The sequence below is a fragment of the Salvelinus alpinus genome, chromosome 2 (assembly GCF_045679555.1).
Source record: "Salvelinus alpinus chromosome 2, SLU_Salpinus.1, whole genome shotgun sequence".
In the NCBI taxonomy this organism is placed as follows: Eukaryota; Metazoa; Chordata; class Actinopteri; order Salmoniformes; family Salmonidae; genus Salvelinus; species Salvelinus alpinus.
Window position 1 is genome coordinate 72,684,042 of NC_092087.1, and position 14,939 is coordinate 72,698,980.

Sequence of the window (14,939 nt, forward strand, 5' to 3'; positions counted from 1 at the left end):
TGGAGTTGCTTACCAAAAAGACAGTGAATGGACCTGAGAGGCCGAGTTGTAGTTTTGACTTACATCTACGGCAAGACCTGCATTTTTTTGTCTAGCAAAGATCAACAACCAAAAAAACCAAAAAAAAAAATCGAATAACATTGGGCAAAATTGCGAGATAAAGCACAATACAGGTGTGGAAAGCTATTGGAGACCCAGAAAGACTCAGAGCTGTAATCGCTGCCAAATGTGTTTCTACAAAGTATTGACTCAGGGGTGTGAATACTTATGCAAATGAGATATTTATGTGTTTCATTTGCCATACATTTGCAAAAATGTATAAAAACACGTATTCACTTGGTCATTATGGGGTATTTTGTGTAGATGGTGAGAGAAAAAAACACACAATCAATTTTGAAATCAGGCTGTAACACAACAAAATGTGGAACAAGTAAAGGGGTATGCATACTTCCTGAAGGCACTGTATATTAACTTTTCTATTCATTGAACAAATATCAAGGTAGAAAATTTCCCAGTCATTGATTGAAACAAACAAATTGTAGTGTCTGCTACAATAAAGACCGTAGCCCCCTTCAAAAGGTAGTCAACTGTGCGTAAAATGTGATTGACATTCTGACTGGAAAGAAATATTGAAATACAACGCCACCCCTTTCCCTTGGCACCAATGCGGCACTTGCACGAGATAGAAAATATTCAGTCGCAGTCTGGGAATTTTGCAGTTAATAAATCCCTTTCCTGCAGTCAAATAACCAAATCGCCGTCTAGTGGCCTCATGGGTGAAATATTATTCATCTTTTTCATAATTAAACAATTTATTACAAACGATGAAAATCTGGTGTTTCTATGTCAAACGGCTTTTTTATATTTCAGTCTTCTGTGATGTATATACAGTCGTGGCCAAATGTTTTGAGAATGACACAAATATACATTTTCACAAAGTCTGCTGCCTCAGTTTGTATGATGGAAATTTGCATATACTCCAGAATGTTATGAAGAGTGATCAAATTAATTGCAATTCATTTCAAAGTCCCTCTTTGCCATGCAAATGAACTGAATCCCCAAAAAACATTTCCACTGCATTTCAGCCCTGCCACAAAAGGACCAGCTGACATCATGTCAGTGATTCTCTCGTTAACACAGGTGTGAGTGTTGACGAGGACAAGGCTGGAGATCACTCAGTCATGCTGATTGAGTTCGAATAACAGACTGGAAGCTTCAAAAGGAGGGTGGTGCTTGGAATCATTGTTCTTCCTCTGTCAACCAAGGTTACCCTGCAAGGAAACACGTGCCGTCATCATTGCTTTGCACAAAAAAGGCTTCACAGGCAAGGATATTGCTGCCAGTAAGATTGCACCTAAATCAACCATTTATCGGATCATCAAGAACTTTAGAGCGGTTCAATTGTTGTGAAGAAGGCTTCAGGGCGCCCAAGAAAGTCCAGCAAGCGCCAGGACCGTCTCCTAAAGTTGATTCAGCTGCGGGATCGGGGCAGCACCAGTACAGAGCTTGCTCAGGAATGGCAGCAGGCAGGTGTGAGTGCATCTGCACGCACAGTGAGGCGAAGACTTTTGGAGGATGGCCTGGTGTCAAGAAGGGCAGCAAAGAAGCCACTTCTCTCCAGGAAAAACATCAGGGACAGACTGATATTCTGCAAAAGGTAAAGGGATTGGACTGTTGAGGACTGGGGTAAAGTCATTTTCAGAGGTTGAATCCCCTTTCCGATTGTTTGGGGCATCCGGAAAAAAGCTTGTCCGGAGAAGACAAGGTGAGCACTACCATCAGTCCTGTGTCATGCCAACAGTAAAGCATCCTGAGACCATTCATGTGTGGGGTTGCTTCTCAGCCAAGGGAGTGGGCTCACTCACAATTTTGCCTAAGAACACAGCCATGAATAAAGAATGGTACCAACACATCCTCCGAGAGCAACTTCTCCCAACCATCCAGGAACAGTTTGGTGACGAACAATGCCTTTTCCAGCACCTTACCATAAGGCAAAAGTGATAACTAAGTGGCTCGGCGAACAAAACATCGATATTTTGGGTCCATGGCCAGGAAACTCCCCAGACCTTAATCCCATTGAGAACTTGTGGTCAATCCACAAGAGGCGGGTGGACAAACAAAACCCCTCAAATTCTGACAAACTCCAAGCATTGCTTATGCAAGAATGGGCTGCCGTCAGTCAGGATGTGGCCCAAAAGTTAATTGACAGCATGCCAGGGCGGATTGCAGAGGTCTTGAAAAATAAGGGTCAACACTGCAAATATTGACTCTTTGCATCAATTTCATGTAATTGTCAATAAAAGCACTTATGAAAGGCTTGTAATTATACTTCAGTATTCCATAGTAACATCTGACAAAAATATCTAAAGACACTGAAGCAGCAAACTTTGTGGAAATTCATATTTGTGTCATTCTCAAAACTTTTGGCCATGACTGTACAGTGCATTTGGAAAGTATTCAGACCCCTTCCCTTTTTGCACATTATGTTACTTTACAGCCTTATTCTAAGATTTGTTAAATTATTTATTTTTCTCATCAATATATACACAATACCTCAAAATGACAAAGTGGAAACAGGTTTTTAGAAAATGTTGCACATTTATATATATATATATATATTTAAAAAAACATAAATATGTATTCAGCCCCTTTGCTATGATACTCGAAATTGAGCTCAGGTGCATCCTGTTTCCATTGATCATCCTTGAGATGTTTCTACATCTTGATTGGAGTCCACCTGTGGTAAATTCAATTGATTGGACATTATTTGGAAAGGCACATACCTGTCTATATAAGGTTCCACAGTTGACAGTGCATGTCAGAGCAAAAACCAAGCCACGAGGTCGAAGGAATTGTCTGCAGAGCTCAGAGACATGATTGTGTCAAGGCATAGATCTGGGGAAGGGAGCAATCAGGGGAGAAGGGTATGGTATGGGAGGTGACCAATAACCCGATGGTCACTCTGACAGAGCTCTAGAGTTCCTCTGTGGAGATGGAAAACCCTTCCAGAAGGACAACCATCTCTGCAGAGCTTCACTATGGTAGAGTGGCCAGACGGAAGCCACTCCTCAGTAAAAAGCACATGACAGCCTGCTTGTAGTTTGCCAAAAGGCACCTAAAGACTCTCAGACCATGAGAAACAAGATTCTCTGGTTTGATGAAAACAAGATTGAACTCTTTGGCCTGAATGCCAAGCGTCACGTCTGGAGGAAACCTGGCACCATCCCTATGGTGAAGCATGGTGGTGGGATCATCATGCTGTGGGGATGTTTTTCAGCGCCAGGGACTGATATACTAGTTAGGATCGAGGGAAAGACGAACGACGAAATCCTTGATGAAAACCTGCTTCAGAGCTCTCGGGACCACAGACTGGGGTGAAGGTTCACCTTCCAACTGGACTATGATTAAAAGCACACAGCCAAGACAACGCAGGAGTGGCTTCGGGACAAATCTCTGAATGTCCTGAGTGTCCCAGGCAGAGCCCGGACTTGAAACCAATAGAGCATCTTTGGAGAGACCTGAAAATATCTGTGCAGCGACACACCCCATCCAACCTGACAGAGCTTGAGAGGATCTGCAGAGAAGAATTGGCGAAACTCCCCAAATACAGGTGTGCCAAGCTTGTAGCGTCATACCCAAGAAGACTCGAGGCTGTAATCGCTGCCAGAAGTGCTTCAACAAAGTACTGAGTAAAGGGTCTAAATACTTATGTAAATGTGATATGTCAGTTTTATAAATTTTCAAACATTTTTAAAAAACAGTTTTTGCTTTTTCATTATGGGGTATGGTGTGTAGATTGATAAGGGGGGGAAACTATTTTATCAATTTTAGAATAAGGCTGTAACGTAACAAATGTGGAAAAAGTCTGAATACTTTTCGAATGCACTGTAAAGTGTTATATTGGGATGCAAACTAAAAATGGAATACATTTCAACTCTATATCTGACATGGTAAAGGTTTCTTCTTTTTTTTAAAGCCCATAAATAACCATGTGTGTGAGGTGTATACGTTTCTTTCATAGTAGATTTGTTTAATACTACCAATAAACACACTGTGTGTGTAACGGAATTCCTCTTCTGAGGAGGAGTAGCAAGGATCAGACCAATGTGCAGCGTGGTAAGTGTCCATAATGATATAATTTAATAAACCAACCGAACACTGAACAAAATAACAAAAATACAAACAACCGAAACAGTCCCGTATGGTGAAACCACTAACACAGGATACAAATTATAATCACCAAACACAATGAAAAACAGGCTACCTAAATATGGCTCCCAATCAGAGACAACGACTGACACCTGCCTCTGATTGAAAACCATACTAGGCCAAACACATAGAAATAGAACAATAGAACAAAACATAGAAAAAACAACATAGAATGCCCACCCCAACTCACGTCCTGACCAAACTAAAATAAAGACATAACAAAGGAACTAAGGTCAGAACGTGACAGTGTGACCCTGATTTAGCCCAATGCAGTAAAAGGTTAATACATAGTATTATTAAATAGTCAATGTAAATTATTGTGTTTTCGACAATAACTACACAGCCAACTGCCCTATTCCCAGCAAAACATAAAGCGACATAGCCGTGTATGGTCAAAATTGACTTTATTAATGTTCATTTTAATTTGTGCCAATATTAATTGAGACTTTTACAGTGATAAACAAACCTGCATGTATTCGGATGAAAAAGTAACGGTCATGTAGCCTATCTTGACCCTTCAACATCTTCAGAACAGTACTTCAACATATGAATTCATTTTAACGTAATTGGCGCGTTTGTGTAGACATTGAACAACAGGTTTTTGAGCAGTTCGAACAAGAACTCTGGATACTTTACTTAATGTACCAAATTTTGGCAAAACGTGTGAATTTTAGTTTCTATATAAATATTCATATTTTTGTTCAGGATAAAATAAAATAAAAAATAAAAATATTCAACAATTTCAAAGATTTTACTGAGTTACAGTTCATAATAGGAAATCAGTCAAGTGAAATAAATTCATTAGGCCCTAATCTATGGATTTCACATGACTGGGCAGGGGTGCAAACATGGGTGGGCCTGGGAGGTCACTTGGCCCAGGCCCACCCACTTGGCAGCCAGCCACCCACTGGGGAGACAGGCCCATCCAATCAGAATTCGTTTTTCCTTACAAAAGAGCTTTATTACAGACAGAAATACTCCTCATCTCATGAAACATGGGACCAACACTTTACATGTTGCGTTTATATTTTTATTCAGTGTACAAAGGCTCCACCAAAAATATTTTGGCTGAGTCAGACTCGGAACAAACCAGGTGTGCATTCAGTTTTTGCCAAACAATGAACCTGGCACAAAAGCAACAAATTCATATGTATCAAATTTGTTTTATTTTTTCACGGATCAGAGCTTTTGCCATTGGCACCGGATGGAGTGAGGGACAACTTACACCTCATGCCCTTTGGCCAGCAGGGCTGTGACTATAGCACTACAGTACTGTTTTGCTAGCACAGACTATGTACCGGGATTCATCCGATGGCATTGAGGAGTATACCACCTCAGTCACAGTAACCGTACTTACATATCCCAACCAAAAGCCATGGATTACAGGCAACATCTGCACCGAGCTACAGGATAGAGCTGCTGCTTTCAACGAGTGGTACACATAATCCGGACGCTTCTAAGAAATCCCGCTATTCCCTTAGACCAGGCCTGGGCAATTCCAGTACTCGGAGGCCTGATTGGTGTCACACTTTCCCCCCAAACACAGCTGATTTAAACTAATTGCATTTTTAACTGAAGATCATGATTAGTTGATTATTGGAGTCAGGTGTGTTAGCTGGGGCTGCCTTAGACAAACCATCAAACAGGCAAATCGTTAATACAAGACTAAGATTAAATCCTATTACACCGGCTCTGATGTTCGTCGGATGTGGCAGGGCTTGCAAACTATTGTCCTCACCCGAATAAAAGTATGTTGTTTTTTTTCACCCAGATTTCTGCTCTTGCATCAATTGGGGGACAAGACACACACCCTTTGACATGGAACATTCTTGCGCACATGTTTTCTGACAGTGTTGTAAGGAAGATCAACTGGAAAGTATCATGACTCAAGATATGACCCAGATGCAGACATGGGAGGCGGATAGTACAGTTCTCAGATGATTTATTAGAAACACGGGGCAGGCAAAGGGCAGGTCGAGGGCAGGCAGAGGTTCGTGATCAGATCAATCAGAGTCAGGCAGGTACAGGACGGTAGGCAGGCTCGGGGTCAGAGCAGGCAGAGGTTCATAATCAAGTCAGAGTGAGGCGGGTACAGGACGGCAGGCAGGCTGGAGGTTGAAGCGCTGGCATTCAGCTCTGGCATTTGATTGGCTCTGAGTATCTTTGGAACTCTACCCATGCGAAATACAACGTGTCACTTCTTTCCACTTAGACTCTGCCGTACTCTACGACTTTATATCGTTTTTCTGAGAAGAACTTCTCCAGACTTTCAAATAGTATGCGAGAAGCCTAAGCTTCCGAGGCTACGTATAACTCAACTATTAGAACACATGTACAAATGAATATCACACTCACTAACATAGTGCTAGCAACACAAACATCTTTAAACATTTCCTTAGTGTTGAGTGTCTGTTTATTTGTTTAGGTGCTGCACGGAAGTGTCACATCTCCCAGACTGCAACAGATAAAGTAATACTGAGGCATGCCATCAATCTGGCATCCGACCGTAGAAGGGGTCGCAGAGCGCGCACTAAAGCTGCAGAGGAGGTTCTAAGAGGAGCTGCAGAGGAGGTTCAAACTCCGTAGCAGTATCTAAACATGGGAAAAGAAACAGGATAACATGCTTGAGATTCAAGCATTTGAAAATGTGATAACATACACAGAAACCAGCCTATATACACAAACGCACCATAAATGTTCAAAATGTCAACATAGCCGCAGGAAGTAGGGGTGACGAGGGTTCTGCAGCACTCCCTCATAAATAAATACATATATTTTATATAGAAAGATTTTTTTCAAAATGTACACCAAATGACTGCACTAGGCCGTTATTACCCTGGTATGAGAGGAGAAAAATACTTGTCAGCAGAGTATATAAAAATACTCCTCAAAAGTGGAAGTTAAATTCCCCATGTCATTGTCTCCATTCTAAGAGGAGATTATTGAAAAGGGGTAAGTTATTAGAAAACACAACAGAAAGGAGTAGATTATTCTCATTTATTGCCTGGAAATTGTCGGGCTAGTCACCAAGTTATCGTGGGCTTACATTCTAATTTACATTTACGAACATCTCATGCCAGAAGTGATAACGTTTTAAAAGCTTGATAGAGTTATAAGCAGCCAAACACCTCATCTAATCAAGTAGAACGAAATTAAAACTGCTTAGCTCTGCCATTTCATGAATTGACCCTAACGCTCACTAGGTTTCAGACAAAGAGCCCTTGAGGGGAAGAGCTGTCCACTGATGTCCATAGAGAAGTCAGTGTAATGTAATGAACTCCAGAGTTAATGTAATGTAATGACTCCAGACATTCTAAATGAACTCATCAAAGGGGTGTCACCTAAAGTAAATAGATAATATCGCTTGACCCCATAGATCTGTAGACCTTGACCCCATAGACCTTGACCCCATAGATCTGTAACTGTAATGTGTTGCTGTGTTAAAATGGAATCCATCCAGATTAACCCTGTTCCTGTTCCAGTATCTAGGTAACAGAGTGTCGGAGGTGGTGAAGAAGAGATTGGTAGATATGCTCTTCAGCTGGACACTCTCTTTACCCGATGAGGCTAAGATCAGTGAAGCTTATCAAATGCTGAAGAAACAATGTAGGATTTCAGCATTTTAAAAATACCCTATTTCAGGTTTTCATTGGTTTTGTCACTTTTGTCCATGGCACTCCTAACTGTGGCCTTTTTTCAGGTATTGTCACAGTTGACCCTGAGCTTCCTCTGGATAAGACACTGATGCCGTCGCCCCCCTCCCGGCCCAAGAACCCTGTGTTTGAGAACGAGGAGAAGAGCAAGGTGAGATGCTTCCTTCTTATGATGTTTGATGGAAGATGTTTGTATACGGACGATGGAAACAGACTATGTGGGGAAAGTGTTAATTGTACTCCATTAAAAAAAATCTGTTTGTGAATTCTGTCTTTGGGATGCAAATAGCATAGGCTAGATAGTTTATGACTATGTCATAAAAATAACAATTACACTATAAAACCTGCCTGACTATCTCACCCTCTCTCATTGGTCCTGGCATGTTTGCTATTCTGAGCTTCAAGTTGATCTATGATCAAAGATGTTTTCTCAAGCCCTGGGATCTATCACAGGGATTGGCTGCTGTGACTGGACCCTACTGTGGGAAACAGACTAGAGTACTAGAGACTCTGACTTATTATTCTCTCTCTCTGTAGCGACTGGCTGAGCTTCTGAAGAGCAAAAAGCCTGAGGATCTACAGGAGGCCAACCGCCTCATCAAAAACATGGTCAAAGAGGTTAGCCTACATGCATCATCATACAGACACGCATCCAGTGACGTAGGCAGTAGTTGTGTAAACAGAGCTGCTCCACAAACATAATGATGTTGATGACGACCATAATGACGACAAGTGATTGAATCCGGCCCTCTGTCAGTCACTGTGTCCCAGTGGGTTTAAGGCAGGTGTGTGCTGTGTTTCAGGATGAGGTGAGGCTGCAGAGAGCGTCGAAGCGCAGCGGCACCCTGGAGGAGGTCAACAACAGTGTTAAACTGCTCAACGAGATGCTCAGCCACTTCAGCAGGGACCAATCAACAGACGGAGACAAGGAGCTTATCAAAGTTGGTCCACATTTTACTTCACTATCACTATTGTACTCTTCTGTTTTCCAAGATAGACACTATTTTTATAGACTAACGTTTTTATAGACTAACGTTTTATAGACTCATTTCTTATAGACAAACTTTTTTTACAGACTAACGTTTTTATAGACTAACGTTTTTATAGACTAACGTTTTTATAGACTAACGTTTTATAGACTAATTTCTTATAGACTAACTCTTTTTTTTTTTTTTTACAGACTAACGTTTTTACAGACTAACGTTTTTACAGACTAACGTTTTTATAGACTAACGTTTTTACAGACTAACGTTTTTACAGACTAACGTTTTTATAGACTAACGTTTTTATAGACTAACGTTTTTATAGACTAACATTTTTATAGACTCAGGTTTTTATAGACTAACGTTTTTATAGACTCATGTTTTTATAGACTAACGTTTTTATAGACTCATGTTTTTATAGACTAACGTTTTTATAGACTAACTTTGTGGAAGATAGAAAGAGTTCGCTGGCAGCACAATAGAAGGTAGTTTTTTCTCCTTTACTCCAAATACAAACTTATACGAACTACAACTTACAGACACACACAAACAGTGTGTTCATCTCATCTGCCCAGACCCGCATGCTCACACCCCCATCCCTAGTTCCTGCATTATTGTTTGCCACTTGGTCTTAAATTGTACCAATTTTTTTTTTCTCGGTCGCCCAATGCTATTTAAATAATGAATCATTAGATGACAACTAAGGCAACGGTGGTGGATTGATTGAGTTCCACGTTTTTAGTATACACTTCTTCAAGATGAGTGATGAGAAGAGAATCGTTCAGGCCATTGGGTATCTCACTAATGCCCCATATGCCATGTCTTGAAATATGCAGACAGACAGATTTAAAGTAATTTACATTGTAATACTTCTGATAGCCAACTTTCTAGCTCCGCCCATATAATTTGGACTTTATATAATTCCTTGAAAGCATGGATTATTGAGTCTTTATGAGTTCTACACTTAAGACATGACTCTGCCATTGTGCTGTTAAATTTATGAATTTTGTCTCTTGTATAATCAATTATATACATTAATTTATATTGGATTAAGCATACATTGTACAGTGGTTAACTGTAATTTCGTTAATTATGCTCCAACTTTCCCTCCATCTTGTGCCAACATCAGTTATTTTTAAGTCTTGGTTCCAATAGTTAATCTTTTTTCTATGAGATTGTCAGTTGGATAGGCTCTCTGCAAGGTTTTGTACATCTTCCCAATCACATTAACATCCCTTTCTGACTCAAATAAGATTCCCTCAAGGTTACTCTGTCCAAAAGATTTCAAATCGAAATTTCGTGATATGTAACTTTTAAGTTGCATGTATTTGAAACTATCTACATTGGTCAGCCTAAATGTACTTTTTAATTCTGCCATGGAAATAAATGTATTTTCTGTTACCAAGTCATTTATGCCTTTAGTTTTCCATGTTGACCAATTTATCAATGAATTCTGAAAAGCTATGTTCCATAAGGTTGTGTTTTTAGGGAGTGATATTGGTTCTAGAAGAATACGTTTCATTTTCTTCCAGATTGTTATAGTGTTCTTAACTATGAAAAATCATGAAAAACTATGAAAAATCTGTCTATTATTGTAACCACATTGTTAATACACTTTGGAAGCATATATGAAATGTCATCACATAATATTATTAATGGTGTTGTTTTTTCATTTCAGGAGCTTTACGGTGACTGTGACAAGTTGAGGGGGACTGTGTTCAAGCTGGCCACAGAGACAGAGGACAATGACGGCAGCTTAGGTAACCAAAACCCCATGAGGCCTGCCATCTTATTGGCCAAAATAGTAAAATCCCTCCCATTGGACATATTGATTGGTTGGATGAGCTATCATTGTGACCTTTGACCTCTCGTGACCCCCAGGTGACATATTGCAGGCCAGTGATGACCTGTCCCGTGTCATCAACTCCTATAAGAGGATTGTGGAAGGACAGACTGTCAATGGAGAGATGGAGCCACTTGGACTGTCAACTACTACACAATGTAAGAACATGAGGGTTCACAGATTTCAGTTGTCCAGATAAACAGACTACATGTTCATGTGTCTGTAAATGCTCACAATGATCCTAGTTAAGACATTTATAGGAAGAAACGTGATTTTAGTATGGTTTGTAGTACCGAAATGGTAAACATGTGTGACATGTTTGTGTATATAGACTTGGCTCTAGGACTTTGTTGAGGTCTTGGTGTAGTTGGTGCCATTGCTTGGTTTCGCTCATCTTGGGTCATTTAATTCTTTCTCTTTTTGGTTGGGCTTGGGTTTCTGGGGTGACATCGGATGGGTCCCTCCTGTGGCCTTGAGGTAACACGGGTGCTGAGACATCTCCAGTGCTGTGGGGTGCTTCCTGACTGGAGTTGGCTGTGTCTCTGGAGGTCCTACCAATTTGTGCTACACCTGTGTCTCCCCTCTTCCACACCTAGTCCTGGCTTGTTGTAATTTCAACCCCTATTTGTTCTTGCAGGTCTTTCCGCAGTGCCACAGTAAATTGCTAATTATTTGTCATGTCATATTGCAACATATGGTAATGCCATTACATTTTAATATGGGAGTGGTGAGATAGTAACATAAGTCTTTGTATTTGTTGTTTCTGTTTCCCACCCAGATTTCTGCTCTTGCATCAATTGGGGGACAAGACACACACCCTTTGACATGGAACATTCTTGCGCACATGTTTTCTGACAGTGTTGCAAAGAAGATCAACTGGAAAGGCGTGAAAAGAGAAAAAACATTCAGCCAAATGGTGACTCATACGTAAGTAAAGTTACGGTGACTGTGACAAGTTGAGGGGGACTGTGTTCAAGTTGTTGCAGCTTCCTCTGCAACTGGATCCTGACGGGCCGCCCCCAGGTGGTTAGGGTAGGTAACAACACATCCGCCACTCTGATCCTCAACACAGGGACTCCTCAGGGGTGTGTGCTCAGTCCCCTCCTGTACTCCCTGTTCACTCATGACTGCACGGCCAGGCAAAACTCCAACACCATTATTAAGTTTGCCAATGCCTGATCACCGACAGCCTATAGGGAGGACCTGGCCGTGTGGTGCCAGGACAACAACCTCTCCCTCAACGTGATCAAGACAAAGGAGGTGATTGTGGACTACAGGGAAAAAAGAGGACACAGCACGCCACCATTCTCATCGACGGGGCTGTAGTGGAGCAGGTTGAGAGCTTCAAGTTCCTTGGTGTCCACATCACCAACATGGTCCAAACACACCAAGACAGTCGTGAAGAGGGCACGACAAAACCTATTCCCCCTCAGGAGACTGAAAAGATTTGGCATGGGTCCTCAGATCCTCAAAAGGTTCTACAGCTGCAGCATTGAGAGCATCCTGACTGGTTGCCTCACTGCCTGGTACGGCAACTGCTCGGCCTCCGACTGCAAGGCACTACAGAGGGTAGTGCAAATGGCCCAGTACATCACTGGGGCCAAGCTTCCCGCCATTCAGGACCTCTATACCAGTCGGTGTCAGAGGAAGGCCCTAAAAATTGTCAAGGACTCCAGCCATCCTAGTCATAGACTGTTCTCTCTTCTATGGCACGGCAAGCAGTACCGGAGCGCCAAGTCTAGGTCCAATAGGCTTCTAAACAGCTTCTACACCCAAGCCATAAGACTCTTGAACATCTAATCAAATGGCCACCCAGACTATTTGCATTGCCCCCCCACACCTCTTTTACACCGCTGCTACTCTCAGTTGTTATCATCCATGCATAGTCACTTTAATAACTCTAGTTACATGTATATATTACCTCAACTAAACGGTGTCCCCGCACATTGACTCTGTACCGGTACCCCCCTGTATATAGTCTCACTATTGTTATTTTACTGCTGCTCTTTAATTACTTGTTACTTTTATTTCTTATTCTTATTCGTATTTTTTTTGTTAACTGCATTGTTGGTTGGGGGCTCGTAAGTAAGCATTTCACTGTAAGGGCTACACCTGTTGTATTCGGCGCATGTGACTAATACAATTGGATTTGTTTACTGATGAGTCTCATTATATACACATATGTAATGGTGGTGTCATGCCTGGCCTGCTCAGGTCAGGTTACCGTGGACCACAATCCTACAGAGAGATCTCTCACAGCCACCAGAGGGGTAGAGATCGAGAGGTATGGAGATGAGGGGGTTTTATGACATCTCACACCCATTGTAAATCTTAAGGCAGCAGACAAAATTCCTTTGTCCTCTCACTATGGAGAACCAGCCTCAGAACATTAACATGCAATAAATGGACTTTGGGACAATAGCTTTCGTCAGCCATTACCACAATGGTGGTAATGATAGAATATAGAATAGAATATGAAAATTCATGTTGTTTTTGTTTTGATATTAAAAGTTAAAGGATAACGTTATAACGAAAACATTGTAACTTTAAGAGTTTTCCTAATATGTGCCTAATGTTTGCATATTGTACGTTGTGTGGAAAATGTCCAGATCAAAGAGAATGTTTTTGTAAATATGAAATGTGAAGTTAGTTGCCTAAATTGGATCTGAGTAAAATCCAGACCTTGCCTCGTAACTTGGTATGCCCAGAGAATTGCCCTAAAGGCAGAAACGCCTATTTCTGACCCGAAGGTATAAAACATGTGAGTTAATTTATTTGATATAGGGGGCAGCATTTTCACTTTTGGATGAATTGCATGCCCATACTGAACTGCCTCCTACTCTGTCCCAGATACTAATATATGCATATTATTATTACTATTGGATAGAAAACACTCTCAAGTTTCTAAAACTGTTTGAATTATATCTGTGAGTAAAACAGAACTCATTTTGCAGCAAACTTCCATACAGGAAGTGAAAAATCTGAAAACGAGGCTCTGTTCCAGGGCCTGCCTATTCAACTGGCTTATATTTATCGATATGCATGCACTTCATACGCCTTCCACTAGATGTCAACAGGCAGTGGAAGGTGGAATGTGGTGTCTAGCTTGATCTGAGGTCGAACAAGAGCTTTTGGAGTGGCAGGTCAGGAATTTCCTTTCTCTACCTAGGCGCACGAAGCACCTCCATATTGTCTTCTGATAAGTGTTCGGTATACACGGCTAATATCTCCGGCTCTGATTTTATTTGATACATGTGATAATAACATCGTAAAGTATGTTTTTTCAACCGAGTTTTATCCGATTATTCAACGTTTATTGGGACTTTTGGAGTTTTCCGTTCTTTGCGTCGAGAGAAACTGGGAACGTCATCAACATTGGCTAGCATTGTGGCGCGAATTCGACAGGAGAAAAGGACATTCTAAAACCAAACAACGATTTATTCTGGAAATAGGACTCCTTGTACAAGATTCTGATGGAAGCTCAGCCAAAGTAAGAACAATTTATGATGATATTTTGTATTTCTGTGGAAAATGTTATTTCTATTCTCCGCCGTTTTGGCGGGCGCTGTCTCGCAATAACGCAAGCTGTTTGTTATGGTAAAGTTATTTTTAAAAATCTAACACGGCGGTTGCATTAAGAACCAGTGTATCTTTCATTTGCTGTACAACATGTATTTTTTAGTAAAGTTTATGATGAGTTCTTTGGTCAGATTAGGTGAGTGTCCAAAATAGCTCCTGACATTCTGGGGAAATGTTGCTACATTTTCACAATGTATAACCACGGTTTGCAGCTCTAAATATGCACATTTTCGAACAAAACATAAGTGTATTGTATAACCTGATGTTATAAGACTGTCATCTGATGAAGTTGTCCAAGGTTAGTGATTAATTTTATATCTTTTGCTGGTTTTTGCGAATGCTATCTATGCGGTGAATAACTACGTTTGTGTGTGTGGCTATTGTAGTAAGCTAATATAATGCTATATTGTGTTTTCGCTGTAAAACACTTAAAAAATCTGAAATATTGGCTGGATTCACAAGATGTTTATCTTTCATTTGCTGTACACCATGTATTTTTCATAAATGTTTTATGATGAGTATTTAGGTATTTCACGTTGCTCTCTGTAATTATTCTGGCTGCTTTGGTGATATTTTTGATGGTAGCTGCAATGTAAAACTATGATTTATACCTCAAATATGCACATTTTCGAACAAAACATAAATTTATTGTATAACATGTTATAAGACTGT

The 14,939-nt window shown here is 40.8% G+C and overlaps 1 protein-coding gene across 1 annotated transcript; it reads left to right on the top strand.

Annotated features, from left to right (window-relative positions):
• Nucleotides 1-7,913: 7,913 nt before the first annotated feature.
• LOC139551229 (ADP-ribosylation factor-binding protein GGA3-like) lies at nucleotides 7,914-13,505 on the top strand. Its single transcript, XM_071362722.1, has 6 exons — nucleotides 7,914-8,013; nucleotides 8,400-8,480; nucleotides 8,666-8,803; nucleotides 10,524-10,605; nucleotides 10,727-10,846; nucleotides 11,467-13,505. The coding sequence occupies exons 1-6, from the start codon at nucleotides 7,954-7,956 to the stop codon at nucleotides 11,541-11,543; spliced, it is 558 nt and encodes a 185-aa protein (XP_071218823.1). The 5' UTR covers nucleotides 7,914-7,953; the 3' UTR covers nucleotides 11,544-13,505.
• Nucleotides 13,506-14,939: the final 1,434 nt, after the last annotated feature.